Genomic DNA, 26,199 nt, shown 5'->3' with positions numbered 1-26,199 from the left:
CCAGCCCAAATCATGGGGCTTCTGCAGATGGAGGGTTACTGGTATGGAAGACCCCACCTGCACGGCACAGTGCACTCACCTGGAACTGATATACTGCAGGAAGTAGTTGGTCGCAGTGGGTGTTTCTGAGCCGGGATGTGCGGCACTGTCTACATCTGCCACATTGGCCTTCTCATTCATTAACTGCAGAGACAGAGGGAAGCAGGTTGCTCATGTGGCCCTGTCTGACAAGTGCTTGCCAAGATCAGCTGTGAAAATGGACTGCATAAGAAGTGCAGCTGCCACCAGTATGGCTGCACTTGACACAGCAGTTATGACACAAAGACAATCTCAACACTGAGAGACAGAACTCACTCTCTGTGAGATCAGGCTAGCCTGGGCTGCACAGTAAGACCTTGTTTCAAAGAGACAACACACCTGTCACCATAGCACTTCAGGAGGCTGAGGCAGGAAAATCTAGAGATCAAGGCTGGATCACTCTGAGGGGGAATCTGGGCTCCGCAGACCTCTCCGTGTCTGTGCTCCACCATCTTGGTGGCACCCATAAGCTGAGAGTAAAGTGGCCCTGACCCTGCCTAAAGGGGTTCCTGGCAGCCTGAAGTTGGAAAAGGAGGAGCTCAGAGTCTTGGGAGCCCCAGACCCTATTCTTCAATACCGCAGGCATGACTCAGTTCCCAGGACTGGGCTGATCTGCTGATGATTCTGTGGTGGCACCCCTTGTCTTGGCTGCTAAGGCTGGGGTGGAGGCTGTTTGAACCCAGGCCCCAGCTCACAGCACAAAATTAAGAGAATCTGTGTGCTTAAGGCTCACCCAGCAAGCTTGAGCTTTGAGTTCCAAGTCCAGCACCATGCAAGTCAGGCCTGGTAATACATAACTCTCATTCTAGCTCACCCAACACTCAGAAGGCTGAGGATGGAGGATCTGTTGTCCAAGGTCATCCATAGTCACACAGTGAATTCAAGACTATATATGAGGTCTTACTTCAAAATAAAACCCACGTGAAACCAGTCACAAAGTTAGTCATTTTAGTTTAGCTATTAGAAAGATGTTCTCGGGTAATCTGAAATCCCTAGATTTGAGGATTAAGAGTTCAGTTCAGGGGTTGGGGATTTAGCTCAGTGGTAGAGCGCTTGCCTAGGAAGCGCAAGGCCCTGGGTTCGGTCCCCAGCTCCGAAAAAAAAGAACCAAAAAAAAAAAAAAAAAAAAAAGTTCAGTTCATCCTTGGTTATGTAGTGGACTTGAGGCTAGGCTTGGGCTACATGAGACACTATCCCAAAAGGGGGCCCAGGGATTCTTAGGGGGATGAGGGCCCTAGGCAATGTCTGGGAATATGTGACTGTCACTGGCACCCTAAGCCATACTTTTGTTCCACTGCCCAACTCCCACCAGACCAAATACCTTCACTCTGTCTCTCAAATTCTGTCCAAACACGAAGGCCTGTGGGGCCACCTGCTCCTCTTCACAGTGCGTCTCCTCTGAGCCTCCACTTGGGGTTTTCTGAGGTACCTTCTCCTAGAAGGAAAACCTATATTTACCAACAGGACAATGGAGTGCTCAGGAGCCTAGAAGGAGCCAAGCTCCTGCTTTACTGGAAGCTATGACTCTCCTGGGGTAGGCACCATTAGAGAAAGGCCTGAACCTCAGACCTGTGCTGTGGGCCCAGGGATCTGAGGGTTTGGGATGGTGCTAGGCCTGAAGCCTAGCAGCTGAACAACACCAGCAGTCCTCTGCCTCAGTGGAGCTGAGGAAAGGGATGCTTCCAGCTGGATGGCAAGGTGGATGGCCTTGTGGAGATTTCAAGACTCTAGGGCATCCCTCTTAAAGGCAGACTGGCTTTTGGTCTGGAGAAGCATTAGGTGGAGATGAGGCAGACTGCAAATATCACAGACACTCAAAAGACAGTCAAAAGACACCTCTAAGAGCCTGTTCTTGGGACCTTCAGCTCAGGCATGACTCTGGCTGTCAGCGGGAGCAGGGCACATCAGCACACCTTGGTACCAACAGACCCAGAACCAAGACCAAGGGTCCATCAAGCAAGGGGATAAATACTCAGAATGTAATTATAAACAGTAAATGGCAGACACAGCAGCTACCAAGCAGCAGATCAGATAGTCACTAGAAGGAATGGTGTGATGTGGGTCACCGATTTGGGATCTCACTGCAGAGATGACCTCAAGGAACCTCACATCATAGGCCATTCAAGTAAGAATGGCCACCTCACAGCTTCTTGTATGTGTTTTATACATGCTTACATTTGTTTCCTCCAAATTTCATTTATCTATGTGTACACACATATATGTGTGCATGTACAGAAAACAGAACAATCTCCTGAACTGGTCTGAAGGAGTCACCATGTGAATCCCTGGGATCCAACCTAAGTCCTCTGACTCAGAAGGAAGCATTTTTTTTTTAAAAAAGATTTATTTATTATATGTGTCTTAAGACACACCAGAAGAGGACATCAGATCCCATTACAGATGGTTGTGAGCCACCATGTGGTTGCTGGGATTTGAACTCAGGACCTCTGGAAGAGCAGTCGGTGCTCTTAACCACTGAGCCATCTCTCCAGCCCAGAAGGAAGCATTGTTAACTCACTGAGCCCTCACTGGCCCTTCTAAATTCTTACAAGTGTGACTGTTCTGAGTACAGGAACTTGATCACCCATGTAGCCTGAATAAGGAGAATTTTGAGTCCAATACCCTAGCTGTACAGTGGAAGGTGGAGTATAGGAGCTCCAACATGTCTGTGATAGCAACTTGCAGTGTAGGAAAATTTGGTGGGACAGTTCTGAGCTCTCTCCCAGGCTGTTAAGACTTTAAATGTTTTTAGCTGCTTGACACCCTACAAATCTGGCCGCATTCTGACTCTCTCATGGCCCTGTAGCTACTACACAGGGAGGGTGACTTGTGTGCACAGTCCTCTGGGCACTGTCCCCCACTGAGAACCAGCCCCTGGGCCTGGCATGGCTCTGCAAAGATTTCTACCAGCACAGGGAATCTCCAGAAGTCCCTTTCTGCCAAGTATGTCACCAGGTGGCTGTCTCCTAGCCATAATCCCACTCCATCTTCACAAAGCTCACTATTACATAAGCTATATAAGGTCAGCATCATGAATCAGGAATGGCTGAAAAGGTAAGGGTCTTGCCTGTTCTTGCTACAGGACCAGAAATATGAGTATGGTGACCCTGTCTATCCCCAACGGCCTGGGAATGAGGCTTGCATCTGGAATGTGCAACCTTGGGCTCAAAGTTGGGGTGCCACAGAGACAGAATTGAGAGTCTGATCGAATCTGCAGACTAAGAACCCAGCCTGCCGGTGAGGAGGTGGAGCAGAGTGTCCCAAGCTCAAGGTCAGAAGGGTGGGACTCAAGTAGACCCCTGCATGGTGGAGCGAGACGCCAGCATAGCCTGGCTGGCGCCTTGTACTTGATTTCCTCCTCAGTCTCAGACATACTCTCAAGAAGCAGGCTGGGAGCTATTTCTAACCCCCACTTTGGATGCTGAGGTGGGATGGGCATTTTGTAGGGGAGAATAGACACACCATTCATTATGCCTGTGACTCCACACAGTGGCCAGCCTGGGAACTGGGGTCCCCATCAAACCCCTCATCCAGCTGCTGCTGGCATATTGCCCTAGCCTCAATCCTGGGTCTGCACAGGTGCCTCTTCTCTCTTAGGTAAGTTTTTCAGGACTGACAGCCCCAGCACCAGTCATTCTGGGGATTCATCTGTGACTGTAACAAAAGTGGGACAATTCGTGACAGTGACTGACAGCCTATCAACCAATGCCAAGTGTCCACTGGCTAGGCTCTCAGTCTCTGGTGTGGTGTGGGAGAACCTTTAATAGGATCCCACGGAAGTGGGTAGGTCACAGGGCACTGCCCTTGGCTCTCCCCTATTAATCCCATGACTGCCCATCTCATGAGCACTCCCAGTGAAGTGGGCTGTAATCAGCTGGGGGCAGCAGAGCCAGAGCCATGCCTTCACATGCCTTCCAACTTATAAAACCAAGCCAATAAATCTGTCTCTGCAAATGCCCTGCCTGGGTGTTGTTAAAGTGTGGAAAGGGGAGTGGCCTTGTGCAACCTTGTACAAGAGCATGAGCAAACCCATGAGAAGTTGCCCAAGCTAAGAGTGCTGGAAACCGCTATAGGTCTTTGGACACCAAGAATTCGCACAGACATCAGGGCCTTGCATTGCAGCCCACCCTGGCCGCCCCCAAGACCAACCAACCTCAAATGTGTGTGTCCCCTCGGCAGACTCAGAGGGACTCCTCTGTGTGAGGTTTTCTGGTGATGCAGAAGTGGCTGGCCCCGTGCAGTCCGCTGGCATACTGACCCCATTGGTGCCACTGCTGGGGACTGGAAAAAGGAGAGAGAGAGGAGGTGGGGGGAGGGTGGACAGATGTCCCCAGCCCTCCAGCAACTAACCAAGCTGCTAGACTCTGAAGTTCACTCATCCTGGGCTGTGTGCAGTGATGAACGTTCTTAATCTCAATAATTGGGAGGGAGAGGCGGGTAGATAACTATCTGAGGAAAGACAGAGCTACATAGCAAATTTTAAGTCAACCAGGGTCATATTTAAAAAAAAAATAAAAAAGGCATGTGGCCTTAGACTAAAAAACAAAAAAATGCCAAAACTCACAGACATGAGGAGCTGCTGCCTTTATGCTACAAGACACTGTGTGGCATATAGCTGGGTGTGCTCAGGGAGGGCCTGGGTCTCCTCCTCAGACACACACACACTCACACACTCGTACTCACACACTAACACACTCACACACTCGTACTCTCACACACACACACACACTCACACACTCGTACTCTCACACAAACACACACACACTCACACTCACACACTCGTACTCTCACACACACACACTCGTACTCTCACACTCACACACACACACTCACACACTCGTACTCTCACACACACACACTCACACACACTCACACACTCGTACTCTCACACATACACCACACACACACTCACACACACACACACTCGTACTCTCACACACACACACACTAACACACTCGTACTCTCACACACACACACTAACACACTCGTACTCTCACACACACACACTCACACACACACATATACACACACTAACACACTCACACAAACACTCATACTCTCACACACACACACACACACTCACACTCACACACACACTCACACAGCCTCCCACACACAAAGATATGAACAAGAACTACCTTCCAGTGTGCTCAGAAGCAGGACTCCTAGAAAATGAGCAGCAAAAGAAAACCTATTGTAGATTGGCCCATGCAACTGACGGAGAGCCCAGCCCAGCTCACGTGTGTAGGGCCAGCATCCAATCCCCAGCATCTCACACAATCACAAAGCCAGAAGGAAGCTGGAACACTGGTGTGTGCCCACTATCCCAGGAGAAGCAAAGTGAGCTCAAGAGGTGTCTGGGCTGCCTAGATGTACAGGGAGATCCTGAGTCACAAAAATCAAACTAAAGCAGGACAAAATGAAAATTGCCCTAACATGCCAGGCCCATCCTACTAGGCCCCAGATCAAGATGAAATGAAATGAGAATCTCAGAATATATTATGGCTCTATCGGGTGGACTCTGAGCACTGGACCCAAGCAGACTTTGGGTGATTAATCAGCATGACATTAACGAGGTCCCAAACGGCTAGGATACTTTTGAGTAACAAGACCAAAACCCAGCAAGGCTGAAAACCCTTGCATGTGAACCCTCACAGAGTAGCTTGGGAGGTTGACAAGAGACCTGGGGATACAGAAAACCTTGGCCGTACCCTATTCCTCTATTGAGGTTTTCCTCAGGATGGGGCTAGCCCAAAGGGTCCTCTTGCCTCTGTACTTCAGACTGTGACTCAGTCCCTTACCCGTCTGTGACAGCACCTTGGGCTGTGGGGCCTGCAGCACAGCTGGACGGAGCACACCACGCTGCTGTTCCCTGGGTTTCTGGCTGGGCAGACCTGGAATAAAGTGGATTCTGGGAACCTTGACCCTGCTGTCCCAGGGCACACCACCTCCAGTGGTTGTGCAAGGGAGGTCACATTTAACACCAACACTTTATAGTGACAGATACCTGCCCCCGAGACCTGTGACGAGAGGTCCAAGTCTTCCTTTCCAATGTGCCTCCCACAGCACAGTGTAAAGGGAAAAGGCCAGGGCTGGTACAGGGTCACATTGAGTTCCCAGGAAAGAGAGCTCCAAAGGCCTGAGCAGCTTCCCAGAGCTGCTTCCACGTCAGTCCCAGTCCCAGTAGACAGACTGGGCCTACAGCAAGGGTCCAAGCTAGGCAGAGGCCTGGAAATGTCACCCACCTGCACTGGGTGCCTGCCCGTGGATAAGCGTTGGGGGCTTCAGCCGGAAGCCGCTGCTCTTCTCCTCTGCAAGCACAAAACACAGCTGAGCTCAGCCTGTGGAGGCAGGAGCACAGCAAAATAGAGTGCACGGTGGGCCTGGGACCAGAAAATGGTCCAGACTACAACAGAAAAGTAGGAGGTCCATGTTAAAGAGTATGGTTCTGAGGCGAGGCCAGCACAGGGGACCTGGAGGATGAAGGTGCTGAGACAGGATGACCTATCTGCTAGGCTCTGGGCCATTTCTCCCAGGAAGGAGAGTGATGGCACTACTGGGCAGGCCTAACAATAGAGGACATGCCCGCCAACGACCCAGGCAGGATCTACCTCCAAGACATGCCTGTTACTGAGTGCCAGCTCTGCCAGCGAATCACAAGACCCACAAGAACTGGGTCTGCAGGGATAGCTGGGAAGCCAGTGTGAGCCTGCATCCTGGTGACCTTGTCCTGGTGAGGAACAGCTAGTCTAATGTGACCTAGGACAGGAGGAAGGTGTAGGAAAATACACAGGCCACAGGCAGTCTTGGAGGCTCAGCCATCAAGCAGACAGATGTAAACCCCATCCCCTGCACACAACCCTCCTGACAGAACCAAAGACTAATAAACCACAGAGCTAAGGAGCCAGCTCGGTAAAGTGCCTGCTGTGCAAATGTCAGAGTCTGCGTTCAGTCCCCAGTACACAGCACAGCAGAAGCACATGTGCTCACAGCCCAAGAGCTGGGGATTTAGAGGCAGAGAAAGGAATGTGTCCTAGAGCTCTCTGGCCAGCAGGGGCAGCCAAATCAGTGAGACCCTGCTCAGAAAGGAAGACAGAGTGATGGCTACGGTATTGACCTCTGGTCACTATGGATACAGGCAAGCACACGAGCACCCCCACAACACATGCATGTGCACACACATACAAAAGGCAAAGTGTTAGTAGAAGAGAAGTTCCCACTGTACACGGCCCGTGGGTAGGAACTATCCACAAATAGGAGACAGGAGGTAGATCCATGATGCCCATGGATGCTGAGGATGGAGGAGGCTCAAGAGGGACTGGTGCTGGCTCATGCAGATGGAGTTTATCTGTAGTTGACAGCTTGATACTGGACATACTGATGCCACTCCAGCATCGTGTCACATGGGCCCTGATACAAAACTAGTCACACTGGAAAGCCCAGGGACCACCTTGGGGGCCACCCAGTCAGAGCAGCACTCAAACCCTAGGAATAAAGAGCTAATTCCACTAGCTACACAAGGCTTGGGCATATGACAAAGCAACCACGAGAGTCAGCCATGGAATGGGATAGCGGTACCTTCAGTGGGTAGTACTGGACCACACTTTTCAAACCTGAGATCAAGTTCATAAAACTGGATAACTAGAGGTCCCAAAGGTTGGCTTTAGGTGCTTGTGTCTTGGTCATAGGGTCCATTCCTCCCAGAAATGGGAGCGACGGTTACTCCACAGAACTAACCACAACACAACCTTTAAGACTTGAGAGTAAGCCAGGTGTTAGAAAGCAGAGGCAGGTAGTTCTCTGTGGATTTGAGGCCAGCCTGGTCTACAAAGTGAGTTCTAGGACAGCTAGGGCTACACAGAGAAACCCTGTCTCCAAACACCAAAGACTTGAGGACAAAACAGCTGACCACAGGGACTATAGCTACTCACCTGTACCAGTGTGGGGCCCAGAACCTGGCCATTGTGTTGGCATGGAGGAATCCAGCAGGGCACTGCTGTGACCAGATGGACAAACAGAAGGCAAGCCTCCCTGTTGACACTACATGGGCAGTCAAGGCTTAAGAGTTCTGTCCCCAGCCCCATCCATAGAGGCACACACCCTGGGCTCTTCTCAGGTCTTACAAGGATTCACTTTGCTAACAGTGCATGTACTATTACCCAGGACCCGGGAAGCCCAGGCTTCACCCCATAGCTGGCCACTGGGTATATGCCACTGAAAGGGCAGAAAGGGAACGACTGGGAGAAAGTGCTCACCCAAGAGAGCTTCCCTGTTTAATTGGGAATACACTAGAGCCCGAGCAGAGCTGGGTGAGGCTGACAAAGCTCCCAGAACAGTAGCCGGCATGGCTGGGCACTAAGCAAGAACATGGTTGGCCAGGATGGCAAGACCTGAGGATGACAAGTAGAGCCAGGTTTCTTTCTCAGACTCACTGTGTAGCTGAAGATGACTTTGAACTCCTGATCTTCCTGCCTCTATCTTCCAAGCACCAAGATGACAGATTTGTGTCTCCTCACATGACTGAAACAAGGCTTTTTTTGTTTGTTTGTTTTTGAGACAGGGTTTCTCTGTGTAGACCTGGCTGTCCTAGAACTCACTCTGTAAAGCAGGCTGGTCTCAAACTCAGGAGATCCGCTTGCCTCTGCCTCCTGAGTGCTGGGATTAAAGGTGTGTGCCACAACCACCTACCTGAAATTTCTTAATGTCAGAAAGGGCTAAGGCACTAAAGAATCCTACCAGTGCTGGCTCTATAGAACAGGGCCACACCCTATGGGCTGACAAAGGCCAAGTAGAGTACCCAGAGTATCATGATCCTGATTCTAGAGGCTGTACCAACAGAGAAGACAGACAGATTCCAGGACTGAGCTGGAATGGTGAGCAATTTCCCTGTGGGGACAAAACAGAAAATGACCAGGGATTCAGATTGTTTATATCCAAGTATCGAACACAGATCTGTGACAGCCCAGAAGCCATTATCAGGTCAGGCCCATCCCAATCTACACCTACCCTGCTCAAAGACCTGAGAACAGAATGCAGGAAGGGAAGGCTCTGGGAGCCCCTGGTGGGACAAGAGTAGCGAGACAAACACAGAGGAAAGCCTCCTACACAGAATGGAGCATATCCATGCTAAGGAAGCACACATTGGAGGATGGATAGATCTAACAACAGAGACAGGACAGAAACTGTGCCTTAAGAAACTAAGCCACCTTTACAGACACTCCAAAGACAGCCCTTGACCTGAAGACTGTCCTCAGAAGAATTCAGTTTTGCAGAATCCAAGTCATCACAGCAAGGTGGGGAGATGGCTGAGAGGGGAGAGCACCTGCTCTGCAAGTTCAAGGCCCTGAGTTCACACTCCAAGTATTCACATTAAACAACTACAACAACAATAACAACGAGAACAGATGTAGAGAATGGATTCTAGCTTGCTTAGCCAGACAGCCTAGAGCCAACTGTGAACTTCTGGTCCAGGTAGAGACCCTGTCTCAAGAAAGCAAAACACAGAGGAGCAGGGAAGGAAGACAGAGGAGCTGTCGAGGAAAGTATCTGAGGCCTTGCTCTGGTTCCCTCCAACACACACACACACACACACACACACACACACACACACACACACACACACACACAGAGACTAAAGGCAGGCAGGCTGACAAGGCGGGGGATCCCCTCTGTGCCACCTCTATACAACTACAAGCTGGCATGGGGTCTTTAAATCAAGGCGGTCAGCTGTGAAAGGGACTGCAATGCCGGTTTCGCAGGACCACCATGCTCTACGTGTGAAGACAGGGAGAGGGGCTGGTCATCAGAGGAACTGGACCAGACCTCCTTGTCAGAGCAGAAGTGATACCTGCTGCTCCAAGATGGACCAGCAGAGACTAGGACACTGTAAGGTCTTGCTCTTCAGGGGAAGCACTCCTAACCATCTAGGCCGCAACTGCTCCTAGCCTGAAGGGTACCTATGTGTGATAGGGGCTGCTGGACTTGCCTGCCTCCATCTGAGCATCCAGAATCTCTCAGCCTAGGTCCAGCCTCACTCCTGCACTGGTTGAAGCCTGGAGGCTGGCATGCATGTGTATGGTGCCCCCAGTCTAACCACATTGCCTGAGCTGGGAACACAGATGAATGCTGGCTCTGCGTGAGTGTGAACACAGTAACTAGTGGGCGAGAATACTGCTCTGTCCAGTCCACAACATCAATCAGGTCCTTGCAAAGACACATTCACAGGTGATGTCCCCACAGGGCTTGACTGGAAACTCCCAACTCCACCTGAAGGCTAATGCATCAGCTTTCCTTAGCCCTCGGGCAAGCTCTACCTGGTTCAGGAGGGTGTTGCTCACCTGAATGCGTTAGAGATGATGTCCGCTCGCGCTTGACAGGAGGGCAATAGTTTCCATCCTCATGATCAGAGTCTAGACACAGAGTGGGTGGAGTCAGGGAGTGTTCAAGTTTGCTTCCAAGGGCTCAGTATTCTAAAGACTTCCTTACCTTCTCCGGCTTCCGGACTGGAACTGCCAGCAGATCTCTGCAATGAAAGCACAGAAGTGATGATAGGCCCCAAGTGTTCCAACCTGTGCTCCCAATTCCCCTGCACCCTGCCAGGGGCTAAGAATGGCCCTACACAGGTCAGGTCCATGGGCCACCTTCCTCACAGACAGCACAACCCTCCCTGGTATGCCTAGGGCATTAGCACGGCCCTCAGGTAGGCCTACTCCAATGTGGATGTCTGGGGAAGAGGAAATCCTAGCTCCCACACTTATCCTGGAACATTCTTTAGCACATATGCACGCCTACTTCAAGGCTGTCAGTTTTAGTACTGACATCTGGGCCAAAGTGCTCAGAGGTGTGCCAGGCTGGCAGGACCCTTCCCCAACTAGAGAGAGGCTCCATGGCCCTCAGGTCCAGCCTAGCATTCAGGGTGAGTTGCTGGCTGAGATCAGGAGCTCAGCTCCCACCCAACACAGTCCCAATCTGTGTCCATACTTTGTATTGTGTTATCCTTCAGGCCCTGAAGCCAGAAGCAAAGGCCAACGGTGGACCCTAGCCATTTAGGAAGGCACAGAGCCCATTCTCCTATAATCCTAAAGTGCTTCAGGCTCAAGCTGAACCGAATGGGGGATACTGCCTTCAAGAAGCTGCCAAAACCCCATGTAATCAGTAAATCTGAAGAACACTAGCAGAGACCCTCCCGCTGTGGACCCTGGCCCTTCTTTTCCCATAAATGGTCAGAAAGCCAGCACTTTTGGCTCACAGGTCCCATCTTCTCACTTTTGCTTATAATCCTGTAACAATGTAAACACTGGCTCAGCTCAGGAACTGCGCAAACAGGCAATGGGCTGGAGCCTGCAGCAGCGAGCCCAGAGAGGGTGAACATTTACTTGATAACACACAGAAATGTTCTCTAACAGACCAGCACCCTGACCTACGTGCTCTCCTCAGTACAAACTCACAGCTCGGTCTGTGTCCAGAGGAGCAAGCCACCTCTCTGCTTCCTGGGACTGTTCTCTCACTCACAGAACAGGAACAGTAATGGTTCCCAGACAGAAACCTTGTCACTGGGACAAACCCAGGCTCTGCTTTCCACATGATGTCAGATCTCTTGAGGGTTTCAGAGAACATCAGGAGAAGGGTTCTGAGCCCAGGACTCAGCGACTCTGCAGCACTTGGGGTCACATCTGATCCAAAGCTGTCCCATGAGGATCAGCAGCTATTCCGTCTGGCCTTGGGACCACCAACCTTCTAAGAGGCTGCCCACAGGACCATGGAGGGACCACCAGCCTAAAGAGGCACACACAAGGCTCTCCTAGAGGAAACAACCACCTGTAGTGAGTCTTCAGGATGGACTGAGTGGAAGGAGGCTGCTGCTTCTGAGGTGCCCACTGACTCTGGCATCACCAAAGGCGATGAGGAGGATGAGGTCTGTTGTGTAAGAATTCCTATCCCCGGGGTTGGGGATTTGGCTCAGTGGTAGAGTGCTTGCCTAGTCCCCAGCTCCAGAAAAAATAAAGAAAAAAAAAAAAGAAAGAAAGAAAGAAAAAGAAAAAAAAAAAAGAATTCCTATCCCCTAGGCCCCATGGCTGGATCAACACAGCTCCAGACATCCTAACATGTCATGGTCGCCCTGCTACTGCTCAGCTTCATCAAGGGATTAGGATCCATGTGGGACATCATGTGGAATGTGTGGGAGTACATGTGAGGACAAAAGTTCCCAGGAGAAGAAGCAGTACCACTGCTTCAAAGACAAAGGCTCCAGGACAACACACTGAGAGAGACATGGGCTGCCTGAGGGATACACCTCACAAACCAGGGAGTCAAGGAGAAAGGCCAGGCCACCATATCATTCCAACAGACCCTTGCATAGATGGAGGAGGCCCACAGAAGGATCCTCACCCACAGCTTCAGACTGGCTCACTTCTGTGGCCCAGCAAGGGGCACAGGAACCAAAGAGGTAGGAGGTAGAAGCAAGAAGATCAGTAGTTCAAAGCCACCCTGAGCTCCATAAGACACTGCCTCAGAAAAATCTCAAAACAATGTGTGAACCTAGCTGATCTTGGCAGAAGTGCTGGGATGAGAAGCACAAGCTACTTCTGGGTGCCAGGGGGTGCCCAGTTGATATATCAAAGAGGCCGCCCTGAGGGCTAGAGAGAGTTCAGTGTTGGAGAACACTCAGTGCTCTTCTATAGGATAGAGCACCTACATGATGCAACTCACAACCACTTGTACCCCAAGTTCCAGAAGCATCTGGCCTCTGGCCTGCCTGGCCACCGAATTCTCATGCACATCTCATGTATATGCAACTAAAAATTATATATACATTTCATTAATTACATATATTCAAGTTAAGTAAATATATATAGAAAGAGATGCCACCCTCAAGAACACAAAAAGTTGCCCTTAAGGCTGGCATCACCCCCAAGGGCTGTGGATGATTCAGGGGCATGTGGGCGCTGCACGGCATGGTCTATCCACAACTCCCAGGATAGCAGGCTGCTCACAGGCTCTTGGTGGGCAACTGCACATCACAGAGGTTCATTGCACACACGCTGGAAGTGTGGCATGGAGTCCAGACAGACTAGTGAGATGGAGAAGGCCCTGGGCAGCCAGGCTCCCTGAACTGAGACTTGGGGCACAGCCAGATAAAAGCGCACTGTGCAGCATAGGGACTGCTGAGCTCAGGGTGTCCTCAGGATCAGATTCCACCCAACTGGATTTACAGCCCAATTCACCCAAAATTATAGAACGTCTGTGCAATGCGCCAGCCACAAGACTACTTTTGGCAAACAGCCTAGCTTTCCCACTGAGAGTCCTACACTGGCCTAGTGGCTCAGCGCTGTCACCAAGTGGTATGAGTGTTGCTCCAGCCACTGTGAGGCAGTGGGTGGAGATGACCTCCAGCTCCCCTTATCTGGAGGCCCCTTTCCCTTGCTGAAAGGGGGCTATACTGCTCAGGCTCACAGCCAACGAGAAACAAGATACCAGGCTTTGTGGGCCCAGTTTGCCACGCAAGAAACTGGCTCTGGAGGGCAGGCAGCTACTGTGGTGAGAGCTCTAGGATGGACTAGCCCCGTGGCTCCAGCCTGGAAGCCAATGTCTACAGAGCTAGCACCCAACCAGGCTGCTCTCAGCCAGGGCCTCTGCACAGATGCAAGAGGGTCCCAGATGCAGTTCACAGGGATTCCCTGTTCAGAGTAGAAACAGAGCACCCTGATTCATGTGGTTTCTGTTGTCTGCAATACAGAGGAGGAATCTCCCACAGCACACCATAAAATCTTGCCTCTTTCCCCTCACCGCATAAATCCCCAAATTACAGGGCAGGACCCCAGCCTCACCTTGGGCAAAGCTTCTAGCATGACCCAGTGTTGGGAACTGGGGCTGGTGTGAAGGGAGGAACCACTCAGGCCTTGCTTTCTACACATTCCATGTCTTGCTCTTTATACAGGTGCTGGGAATTTGAACTCAGGTCCACCTGGTTTCACAGCAAATGTTCTTAATCCACTGAGCACTCACCTCCATAGCCCTCACTTATCTAGCAGTAAAGCAGAGATTTCCTGCCACCGAAGTGTAATCTACCCACTGACACCTTCCACCTGTGCTGGACAAGGACAGGTGCTTGCCCTTTCTGCTTCACTGTAGCCCAAACTCAGTCTCCAGAGCCCGTGGGTTCCTAAGACCCTGACAGTTACCACTCAGATTCAGGAGGAGAGTGGGAGGAAGCTGGTGAGGACAGGAGGGGCCTGGAGGGCAGTGCTGCCCAGTTCCTCTTGGGGGCCCTCCCATCTCCCAGGAAGCAGACCCCTCACTCACTGTGTAGAAACAAGAAGGGATTTGGTTGCTCTGTCTGGTCAGTGGCATGACTGTAAGTATGCAAAGTAAGTCCTTGTTGTCCCCTCCCAGATGCCTCAAGTGGTCTTGGGGCTGAAGAGACAGGGACTTAGGCCAGGGAATGGAGTGCAGGGTGGGCTGTGGGCACTTACCCCTGACAGTTCTTGCACACAAGGAGGCTGGGCTGCAGGAGCGGGGAGCGGAGGAGAGCTGGTGGAAGCGCTAGCAGGGGCAGAAGGGTCTAAGGCATGCTCCCCAGTGGATTCGGGGTACCCTGCATCAGGGCGGGGCGCCTCAGCCTCCCCCTGAGGCTCCTCTCCCGACTCCGGCAAGTCTCTGTGCTCTGTGGAGGACTGGGGGGCAAAAAAGACAATTTTCCTTCAATGTACAGAAAAGGCCACACTGTGGGGAAGGGTGAGGGATAAGTGTCAGGGATTATAGGTGGTGTGGCCCCAGGGGACAAGGCAGGCCACTGGAGAAGGGGAGGGGCCCTGTCCCTACCTCTGCCTTTCTGCATAGGGCTCTTGGGCAAGAAGGGTCTGAGCTTCCTTTCAGAACAATGGTGCTCGACTGCTCTCAGCCATTCCAGCCAGACACTCAAGTGCTGTCAGTGGACAGACACATCAGTGACAGGAGGGCCAGGACACCCACAGATTTTTGGCTTCTGGTTTTCCCAGGCTCACCCCGCACACCCAGAGTGCGAGCTTATTTGGAAAAGGGAGAAGGATACAAAAGCTAATGTCCAGCAGCCTTTGTGGTAGATCTGGGGGCCCTAAGGGCCTCTAGGTTGAGCACCTGTGGCCCCAACTCTTTCTCAGAGGTGATGTCCTTCCACAGTGATCCGGGGCCCCAAACCCCGTGGCACTGTCCACCAGTTGTTCTCAGCCCGTAACTAAAATGGCTGTGGCTGTCTGCCAGAGAGGAAGTAAAAGTCTCAAGGGTGTGACTTGCCCACAGGGCTGTGCTGTGATTTGAGTCTTGATGCCCAGGTCACCTTGAGTCCTGTGATCCAGGGGCCCTCTTGTCTCAGCCTCCCGGGTGGCTGGGACGCAGGACTGTGTCACCAGACGTGGCATGGGTGCTACTTTGAAACATGACCCCCATCAAAAGAAAATACAACAAACGCAGAGCCCTGTGGAAAGAAACGGCTCCATCAAAGCTCCTTCAAGGCCAGCTGTAGTGGAACAAGCCTGCGATCCCAGCACTCGGCAGGCAGAGGCAGAGGCAGAGGCAGAGGCAGAGGCAGAGGCAGAGGCAGAGGCAGAGGCAGAGGCAGAGGCAGAGGCAGAGGCAGAGGCAGAGGCAGAGGGAGAGGGAGAGGGAGAGGGAGAGGGAGAGGGAGAGGGGGAAGCAGAGAGAGGCAGAGGGGGAGAGAAGGAGAGAGGGAGGGGCAGAGGGGCAGAGGGGCAGAGAAGCAGAGAGGCGCAGAGGCAAGAGGCAGGAGGACCTTGAGATCCAGGCCAGCCTGGGCTATGTAGTGAGACCCTGGCCCAGAGAGGTGGAGAGTTTACAAAGTTGCTACACAGGTCACTTTTTGCCTAGGTCTCAGCATCATCAAAGGACACCATCAGCTTCCTAGGTCACAGTGGCCACCACCAGCACCTACTGCTACCCTCAGAGTGAAATGTAACCCCTCGCTGGGAGCTGGAGTCATATGGAGGGTATAGAGTGGGCTCTCAGGGGCCAGGAGCAAAGACAAGGAATGGACGGGTGTTCTGCCTCTGTCTTCCATTACTGATCTACACCAATGCCAGCCTGCTATCCAGTTCTGGCCATGTCATCCCCAGGGGAAACCACACTAACAAGCCAGGTCCAAGTGCCATAGGAACAATGGGCACAGGTGCAGGAGACAGCTTGTCACCTGCCTAGGGAGGACCAGATGTCCAAAGTCAGTGATGAGGCTGAGCAGTCTTGATTTCTGAGAGCTGAAGTGCTTTGAGGGAAGACCGACAGCTACGTCTTGTCACTGACAAAATACAGCAAGCACAGAGGAGAAGCAGCTACCTCACAGGCACACAGAGCAATGGCCTCAGACCCACACCACACAGAGGACATGGGGACAGAGAAGGATAAGAAGACCCTGTGCTGCCAATCTGGCCACCAATCTTCAGGTATCTAAGGTCTAGAGTCTGTGGGGGGTGGACACCTATTACCCCAGCACTTAGAATTTTGAACCCCAGCTTGGGCTCCAAATCAAGACTATCTCAAAATAAAACAAAATAATCTGGTCTGTGGCTCCATTGTAGAGCACTTGCCACATGTAGAGAAGGTCCTGGGTTGCACTCCTAGTTCCCATGCCAGCTTCCCACTCAGGAGGTAAAGGCAGGAGGATCAGATCAAGGGTAGCCTGAGTTACACAGCAGCTCAAGGACAGCTTGAGCTAGATGATACAAAGAAAACTGGCCGGATTGATTCTCAGCACCTACATGGCAGCTTCAACTGTCTGACATTCCAGTTCCAAAGGATTCAACACCTTCTTCTGACCTGCTTTAACACCAGTCGAGCATGGGGCACAAATATATGTGCAGGCAAAACACCCATATGCCTAAAATAAATTACTAAAAGCAATGACCGCCCAGCTAATAACTCAGTCAGCAGACATGAGACTGCTTTTGTTGTTCTTTTTTCAAGACAGGGTTTCTCTGTGTAGCCCTGGCTGTCCTGGAAATCACTGTAGACCAGGCTGGCCTCAAGCTCACAGAAATTCACCTTCCTCTGTTTCCCAAGTACTAGAATTAAAGATGTGCACCGCTACAACCTGGCTGTGAGTCTCTCTAACTCCAAGCATGAGATTTCTAACTCAAAAATTAATAAATAAGGGATCAGAGTGATGACTCAGTGTTTAAGAGCACTGACTGCTCTTCCAGAAGTCCTAAGTTAAATTCCCAACAACCACGTGGTGGTTCACAACCATCTGTAATGAGATCTGATGCCCTCTCCTGGGGTGTCTGAGGACAGCTACAGTGCACTCACATACGCATAAAATAAATAAGCTAGGCATGGTGGTTGTGCACACCTTTAATCCCAGCACTTGGGAGGCAGAGTTAGAAGTAGGCACATCTCAGAAGCAGACAGAGTTCAGGACAGTGGCTCTACACAGCTAAGTTATAGGTTAGCCAGACTACATAGTGAGGGTCAGTCTCTAAACAAAAGTAATTACTAGGAACTAATAAGTAAGCAAGTAACTGGAGACGTGCTTCAGTGCTAGGACACTAGGCTGACACACAAGCCACTGGTCCCCACACTAAAATCCAATGACAGGAACAAACAATAAAATAACAGGAGTGGGTAGACTCCCTGGTCAAGCAACAGCAGGAGGTGGCCACCTGTCGCCCTGGGCTACACAGACAACTGGCCACTCCCACTACACAGCTGCTGAGGCATCTGTCCTGGGAGGTGAAAGCTCCTGGCTGGCGACTGAGCCACTTGCTCCCTTCCAATCTTTCACTACTTTCTAGTATAGCCTGCTTTACATAGACCAAACTCTCTGGTCCTTCTCTATAGCCCAGGCTGGCCCAAATCTTGCAGTCTCCCTACCTCACACACAAGGGCAACTCGAAGGACACATGTTCCCCCAGTTGACAAAAGGTTCCTTGATCTTTGCAGATCAGGAAGTCTATACCACACACATCAAAGATTTAAGTGGTATTTGAGACAATTGAACTTTGATTCCATGCTGACCAAACCCATAGCCATTCCATCAGGAGTGCCTGTTCTTGGTGTTGTAAGAGGGCCATAGCCCAGGTGCTGATTGCACAAGTCCTTCCTCTGCCAGGTCCCCCTGAAGATGCTAGGTGGAGGTGAGGTGCTAGTACTGTCCTTCTGAAACTGCACACACTGAAGTTTCTCTATGCAACCCTGACTAGCCTAGAACTCAGAGATCCAGCAGCCTCTGCCTCTTTTTTTTTTTTTTTTTTTGGTTCTTTTTTTCGGAGCTGGGGACCGAACCCAGGGCCTTGCGCTTCCTAGGTAAGCGCTCTACCGCTGAGCTAAATCCCCAGCCCAGCCTCTGCCTCCTGATGCTGGGATTAAACAGTATGGACTACCATGCCCAGTCTTGGTACGGTCTTTTCTGAGGATTTATGAATTTTCAAAATAATAATGAAAATATAACAAAAACCAACAGAGGAAGAGGAAGATGGGACTCCTGGGAGAAGCCTGTTGATCCTGTCTGGGGCAGAAGGACAGTGGTCTCATACTCTTTTTTTCTTTTCTTTTCTTTTCTTTTTTCTGGAGCTGGGTACCAAAACCAGGGCCTTGCAAGCGCTCTACCACTGAGCTAAATCCCCAACCCAGGTCTCATACTCTTTGTTGGTGATACTGACCCAGGGCCAAGAATACTGTCTCTCCTTGCAGCTAGGTCTTGGGGTTGGCTCCCAGTGAGGTAGAAGAGACCCATGGCAACCAAGCTGCTGCTATAAAGATTTGGCAATAAGTCTGCTTCTGAGACATTAAATCGGAAGAACTAAGTAAGACATGGCTTACACAAAGCCCAGAGATAAGTAGTAGCTGCCCAGGACTGTTAGAGATAAGCAGAGAGCATGCCAAGGTGTGAGCGTTTGCTCACCAGACTGACAAGCCACCCTCCCACTCCCCAAGGAACACACACCTCTAATGGGCACCATAGCCAATGTAAGCCCTGGCCTCTGTAAAGCCCCTAGGTCTCTTCTGGAGAAGAGCTAAGGTAGGCAAGATGACCTGGGTAACAGCATGGTGTACTAAAGAAACAATTCTGGCAAATCTGCCCACATGCCCAGACTTGCAGTCTCCTGTCTGTGTTTGAATTGTTCAAAGTGTAACCCGGGGCCAGGACCTGAAAGAGATGGCATCCTGTGTGGAAAGCACAAGCCTAAGTTATAACTTAGGAAGTCTCTATCTGAGCCACACTCTTCTTTGGGCAGTAGTTAAAGAGCTTCGTTAACCAATGGTGCACAGGGATTCCTCCCAGGAAGGCACACTGTGTGAAATAGCAGCATCCACACCAGGTAGCTCACAACCACCTCTAACTCCACCCAGTCCTGGGATCAACACCTCCCCTGGCCTTCACAGGCACCTGTACACAATGCAGCACACAGACATGCTGGCATACAAAATAAGGAGACAGGGTCTTCACTGTGTAGCTAGTCTGTAGCTATCAATTCTGTCTGGTGGTCAGACTGTAGAAACAGCACTTTGTAAGCCCATGACTTGGGTAAGAACAGGTGGCACTCTTGGAAACGGTCAAAGCCATCGCCAAAGGCCAGTCACATGGAACTCTGGGAGAAACTGAACCTAAAGCAGTGAGCCCAAGGTCTGTGACAGTCGGTGGGTGTGCTCACACCTAGCCAGGCCCTTAGCATCCTCCTCAAGCTGTACTGCAGGCCTGTGGCAATTCCCACAGGGAGCTTCCTCTGCAAGGCTCAGATAGCAAGGACGTTCTGTGTAGGGAGCCCTAGGCAATGACATTCAAACCTCAGAGCCATTGAGCCGTCCCAGTATCACGGGCCCTTGCCATGGGTCTGTCTGCAAAGCAGCAGAGGGGTGGCTGGGGACTGTGTGGGGGTTTCAGCACAACCAACTAAAGCTGCCTAACAGATGACTGCAGAAGGGCCTAGGAAAGTCCAGGTATTACCCAGCATGGAGAGAAAACAGCCAAGACAGATCTGACACATGACTCTACTTCTATCAAAGACCACAGAGGATGCCAGGGCAGAACTGTCACAGGCAGGGGACAGTGATACCAGGCAGGGGACAGAAGTCTACATGGCATTTTGGAAACCATTCAGTCACCAAAACAAACCTGCAACTTCCTGTGGCCTCCAGATGTTTCAGCAAAAGATAGAGACGGAGAGCCACGTGGTTCAACAACACCACTCATGCTGTGTCACGTGTGTGTGTGTGTGTGTGTGTGTGTGTGTGTGTGTACAGCCAAGTGGTTCAAACCACCACTCATGCTGTGTTATCCTGGAAGGCACTGTGGCAGGGTTGTGTGTGTGGACAGCTTCCTTCACCTAAGTGTACACACACACACACACACACACAGAGTAGTGGTGACAACCAGACAACCATCAGGCCAGCAGCAGCCCTAGCTGATTGCCCAGGTGCCAAATACCCTAGCCTCCCAACAGGATGCAAACACACAGGATTTACTCATGTTGGGAGTCCTGCCACCAGCAGCCACTGTCTTCTGATGTGTCCAGAAGGGGACAAATGATGGCCTTGAGAAAGACAGTCAAGAAGACAGAGGCATCCTGGGCTGTTGCCTCTCCACACCTAGCAAAGCCCAAACATGGCAGCCCATAGCCTCTGGGGCAATATGCCCTCCAAGAGGGAGGAGTCAGCTCCATAGACAGGGAGAAGGGGCAGGGACAGTAAGCAGGAGTTATTCCAGATGCAGTGACATACACTGGCTGGGACACACTCCACTAAGACACTCTCCTGGGGTACTGGAATAGAATGGGGACGGTGTGTATGCTCCACGCACCCTAAAAGGTGCACAATACTTGCTAGTCTAGAATTTGCCAACCTCTCTCCTTCTCAAAGTCCCTCCCCTTTTGGTTCAGCCTGGCCTTCGATGGCTCATTAGGTGGTAGAGCAAGTTGGAGGAAGGTATATATGCAGAGTGCGCGGCGGCCCCTTACCTTCTGTCCTTTGTCCTTCTGAAACACAAAGACGGACGGTGCAACAGCAGGCTTTTCTGAAAAAAGAAAATCAATGTTTGCTGAACACTGCATGTGAATGGTCAACATGGCTCTTTTGTTTCTGGCTAGCTAGATACCCTAATATAGTACACCAATGAGTGCCCACAGGTAGCCAACAACACTCACATATGCAACACACAGAAAAACAAATTAAAAAGGAGTTCATAGAACACCAAGCTGCTCAAAAGATGCATCAGGAAGTACCCCAGTGGCACAGCCCTGTCCTTTTCTGAAAGCACAGTACTGGGTTCAGGATTCAGAACAGGGGTGTAAGGAGCTACAGGGTGCAAGACACCAGAACATCGTATGACTCTGCCTAAAAGCTGAGTACCAACTTGATTTTGTTGTTGTTACTATGTTTTTGGACTGGGCCTCACTATGTAGACCAGGCTAGCCGCAGTCAAAGATGCTTCCCAAGATCTGGGATTAAAGGTGTACACCACCTGCCTGAGTGGCAAGCAACTGGCCCTCATGCTTCTGCTCTCTAGACAGCTCTCCTAGAAACTCAACCAACCTGGCTTCCACAGGTACTCATTAAACAAGACTTCAGCAGCAGTGCCCTGACGTGCTGCCCAGAGGCAAACAGTGGACAGGACTTGTACTAGTAGTGCCTTCATGGCTGTGCTAACTCCCATTAGCACCATATGCCCCTAAGGTTGAGTAGGAAGGGCCGGGGCACTTATGAGGCACGATGCCAAAAATAGCCACAGTGCCTGAGATGGTAGGTGTGCACACGTGGACAGGAGATGGGGAGGAAGGGACTATCAGGTAACCATTTGAGAGCAGGCTTGAAGAAGGACACAAGTATCAAGGCTGTGACCACACTGCACCAGTCACTCACCCCCAAACCCAATCCTGGAGAAGCAGGACAATGAACCTGAGCTGGGCCACAGAACTTAAAACATGCAGCCAGCTGACAGTGACACTCTCACACCTCAGTCCCCACTGCCCCAAGCTCCTGTGACCACCTGTGTCACCTGCCTTAAAGCCCAAGCTGACATCCAAGCACCACCAGGAAATAATACACCAGGCTCACGCTTCTTGTAGCCACAGCTGATACAAATGATGGCAGGGAAAGGGGCAAGACTGGGCAGACAAGCAGCTCACCACACAGGATCTGTGCCAGTTCCCCAGAGCCCTGTCAGCACGTCTGCGCCCAAGCTTAGCAGCTGGGCCAATGCCCATCTGTAGCTCTGCCTCTGTACCCAGCACCAGTGAGATGTTTAAGAAACCAGCATTTTGGCCATCTTGGTCCCTTTCCACTCAACCCAGGCTCTAGGGTTGCTGAGGATAGCGCCTGAGCCCAGGGGACACTACCTCATAAATATATGGCTGGAACTATGAAGAGACACTCTTTTTCTGCTAGGACTCCAGGCCACCTGTCAACTACAGGGCAACTATGGATGGCAGGAGCCTCAGTCCCTAGGTCCTGTGTGGGACTGACCAGTCTCACATGCTGGTCAGGCCAGTAAATGGTACCTGCTGCTGCTGAAGCCAGCATGGGACTACAGTCTGGGAGGGCCACTCCTTCCTTTCCTCAGAGGCAGCCCCAACACAGCCCCTCAGTATGATGGGCAAGTGTCCCCTAAAGAACAGATCAGATCAGATCAGCTATAGAGATCAGCATCAGATAAGAACAGCTGTAGAGAACCCATATGCCTGTACAGCTGGGGACACAAGCAGTCAGACAGGTGACATCAATGAGGACCAGATCCACCTTGGCCTAGTTCTCACTTGGAACCATCCAGATCTTCCTTGCTCACATCTGTAGTCACCATAGCCCAGGTGTGGCTGATACCTAAAGCCATCATGCTTCCCGGTTACTAGGGCAGGAGAGCAGCATACAGACAGTATCCTCAGCTTGCATCAGTACAGGGACACCAAGACACACTCCCAAAAGGTCTGTAGCTCACAAAATAACACCTGAAATCTACCCACTCTCAAAGCAAGGTACGTGGCTCCATGAGCAGAGCACCCACCTAGCATGCAAAGCCCAGGGATCCATCCCCAACACCGCAAAAACCACATGTAGAGGCAGAAAGATCAGGAGTTCAAGATGACTACATAATACATGAGACTACCTCAAAAACAAACAACAGGGCTGGTGAGATGGCTCAGCATGGTGAGATGCTTCATGCCAACTGCAAAAATTAACTGGACTGTGAAGCCCACATGATGAAAGGCCTGTCCTGAAGGTTGTCCTAAGTACAAACAGAACAGAAGGGGCCAGAGAGCCACTCAGCAGCTTAGCACAGCACCTGCTCTTGCAGAAGACTGAGGTTTGGTTCCCAGCACCCATATCGGGTGGCTCATACCAGAGGACCCAATGCCTTCTTTGGGGCTCCACCAACACTGTAGTCATGTATACCAACCCACACATGTAATTGAACTTTAAAAACGAGGTGGGGGGGCCCGAGGGGCGGGAGGAAACACTTCACTTCATAAACATGACTCCATGCAACCTCACGGATATTTACTAAATGCTGAGTTCCAGAACTACAGTGGGTGACAGTGCAGGCTACAGCTCAGCCGCTCTTCTCTCCAGGGCAGCACAGAAGGGATGGACAGAGGCTAGGGCAGGAGAGGAAGGTGCATGTACACCAGGAGTCCTGAGGCTGGGGACACGAGCGAGCGAGCGAGCCTTCAATTCTCTGTCCCACACAGAGCTTCACAGACATTACAAGCACAATCCTCCCAGCAAACAGCTACTAGTTCCATGGGCTATACCAGCTTCTCAGACTCATGTGCATGCTTACACTAACACACTGCATAAGAGGCATCAGGGCAGTCAGCCACCCGAGCATATTGAACAAAGCAGCTATCATCTAACCCCCTGGAGGACAAACACCTGGGAGGAACTTTGGGGCCTGGGTCCACCAAAGCAGGGTCCACAAGCAGAAGGGCAGAAGGAGCTTGTAATTTATAGCTGCCTCCTGAAGCCACATCACTTGCTAGACAGTCTTCACAGCTGAAGCCACCAAATGGCTCAGCATCATGTCAGCAAGGCGCCTCCATCTCCTCATCCAAGAACACCATTGGTCAATATTTCTCCAGCACCTTGGACCTTGAGTCAGCCACTAGTGAGGACAGTGACAAATGCCAGCTACCAGTTGCCGTGAGAACAATCTGCACTGGGCAGAGGCAAACCCTTGCAGTACAAGTCTCCACTTGTCATCGTCACTGGTCCCCTGTGAGCTCCATGGTGGGGAATAAGAAGGCCTCTGACCTACGTGTCTCAGGCTTCCTGGCCCTGACCAACAGGGTGGCACCTGAAGCATCTTCCTGTGACACACACTTCTCTCAAAGATCCTAGCTGGCCTGATAGAGAACCTGGGAGAGGCACTGCTTGGGTAAGCATGCCATTTGCCTTTTCTACAGTTATTTCGCCCTGTGCCCCAGTTGCCACAACAGTGGGAACAGCACTCCACTTGTGGCTGATGTCACTTGTGTTTGATGTCACTTTCCTACTGTGGCCAGGTATTGAGTGTCACACTACTGAGTATCCGAGAGGCATAGCACAAGCCAAGGAGGCCTTGGCCACAGGGGTGCTCTACTCCTCAGTACTTCCAACCTCAACCTAAGACTAACCTCTGAAGTGAGAGGGAGCATGCCCAGTGGGTCAGCTCCTCCTCCATCCTGCTGTCCCTGCAGCCCAGGAAGAGCCTGCTCACACTAAGTCTGCCCAACCCCAGTGAGCTCATAAAAGGGAACTGCTATAGAGTGCCTCAGTTTAACAAACACAGAAGAGTGCCCTGCATGGCCTGACAGACACAGTGAAGTGAAAGCAAGGGAAGGCTATGTAGAAAGTAGCCCAGCTGGAAGGAAATCTGAGGCCCCAGAACACATAGCGCTGGGCGGTTGCCTAAGATTGGCATTAGGAGTGTGGGTGCATTCAAGGCCTCAGCCATGCAGACCTGGTGACTCTGACACAGGGGAGAGTAAATAAGGACACAATGACCCACTGCAGACTCCAAGGCAGTGTCAGTTCCTGTCACTGCAATCACATCCAAGATCACATGACAAATCACTGGAAGCATGGGTCATGCACAAAAAGACAGCCTTCAGGTGACCAACAATGGTATGCTTGAGGCAATGCTTGGTGGCTGGCAATCCCAGAGAACCTTGAGGCAGATTCTGAGGGAAGACAAAATGAGGTGAGACCCTGTAGGTGCCAGGCCCCAGGTCAGCAGTAGGGAGGAGTTATTATTAGCTAACTAGGGAAGCCAGAACCAAGCAAACATAAATGCAAACATGCATGGAGAAGAACATTCTCACAGAAGTCACATGAGCCTAGAATATAGGAGGCATCATGGTGGCTAGTGCCAAGAGGTGGGAGGGGCTGCACTTCTGACATCCTGCCTGTCACTGAATTGCCATCAGCCATGGTACTGAAAGGAGGGCAGGCCACCTCAAGCTCAGATGGCAGGCAGCTGCCCTTCATGGTATGACTCCATAAACTCACTGCCATGTGGGGCTGCCCATGGCACTTACTGGGCATGGCAGATGGGGAATGGGGAGAACCACCACTCACAAAGCACAGGACCAGAGAGCCACCAACCGCAAGCTCTAGTACATGCAAGATCAGCAACCTATCCTGATATCACAGGAAAAAAGAAGGTCAGGGGCCTGCCCACATTAGACACCTGGTCACATTTGACTGGGGCAAATGGCATCACCCAACAGAGTCCAGCTTCTGACACAGCTCTCCCTGGCGCCACAGGGCAGATCTTTGGGGTGCTCAGGTCTCCCCTAACCTGCTGATTCTTTTGGTGAAAGAGGGTAAGTGAATGTGGTTAATGCCCTGGGAAGAGGGGGCACACAAAAGTCACCAATCATCCTATGCTAGCACAGAGGACATGAACATCTTGATCTGCAGCCAGTAGGAACAACATGTATCCCCACACTCCTGAGAAGCAGTCACTCAGAACAGCTCTGTCCCGAAACCCATCACAGATCTCACTTCTTACCCAGCTTCCAGATGCAGGAACTGATATGAGACAGGAGTTGCTGGCTGAACCCAGGCAAAATGCCCTGCATTGCAGACAATGTATAAACCCAGGCTCCTTTCTGGCTCTCAAACTTTTTGGCAGTAGGAATCACTGCCATGTCAGCATATGACTC

The 26,199-nt window shown here is 51.3% G+C and overlaps 1 protein-coding gene across 10 annotated transcripts in view; it reads right to left on the bottom strand.

Annotated features, from left to right (window-relative positions):
• Positions 1-26,199, bottom strand: part of Ranbp3 (RAN binding protein 3) — a 37,244-nt gene that overhangs the window by 4,655 nt on the left and 6,390 nt on the right. For 3 of the 10 annotated variants that reach the window (XM_063267656.1, XM_039084331.2, XM_006244357.5), the window contains exons 2-11: positions 21,019-21,074; positions 14,551-14,751; positions 10,565-10,601; positions 10,417-10,488; positions 6,325-6,390; positions 5,881-5,973; positions 5,218-5,244; positions 4,232-4,359; positions 1,400-1,513; positions 80-183 (exon numbers count right to left, since the gene is read on the bottom strand). In XM_063267656.1, coding sequence (XP_063123726.1) covers positions 80-183; positions 1,400-1,513; positions 4,232-4,359; positions 5,218-5,244; positions 5,881-5,973; positions 6,325-6,390; positions 10,417-10,488; positions 10,565-10,601; positions 14,551-14,751; positions 21,019-21,074 — 898 coding nt within the window. Of the gene's footprint in view, positions 1-79; positions 184-1,399; positions 1,514-4,231; positions 4,360-5,217; positions 5,245-5,880; positions 5,974-6,324; positions 6,391-8,010; positions 8,810-10,416; positions 10,489-10,564; positions 10,602-14,550; positions 14,752-15,392; positions 15,531-21,018; positions 21,075-26,199 lie in introns of those variants that run through there. The other 7 variants (XM_039084332.2, XM_006244358.5, XM_006244360.5 and 4 more) reach the window with 7 other exon arrangements.

Source organism: Rattus norvegicus, chromosome 9, assembly GCF_036323735.1.
Source record: "Rattus norvegicus strain BN/NHsdMcwi chromosome 9, GRCr8, whole genome shotgun sequence".
In the NCBI taxonomy this organism is placed as follows: domain Eukaryota; kingdom Metazoa; phylum Chordata; class Mammalia; order Rodentia; family Muridae; genus Rattus; species Rattus norvegicus.
Note: the sequence above shows the minus strand (reverse complement) of the source record. Positions and strands in the feature narration are given on the sequence as shown.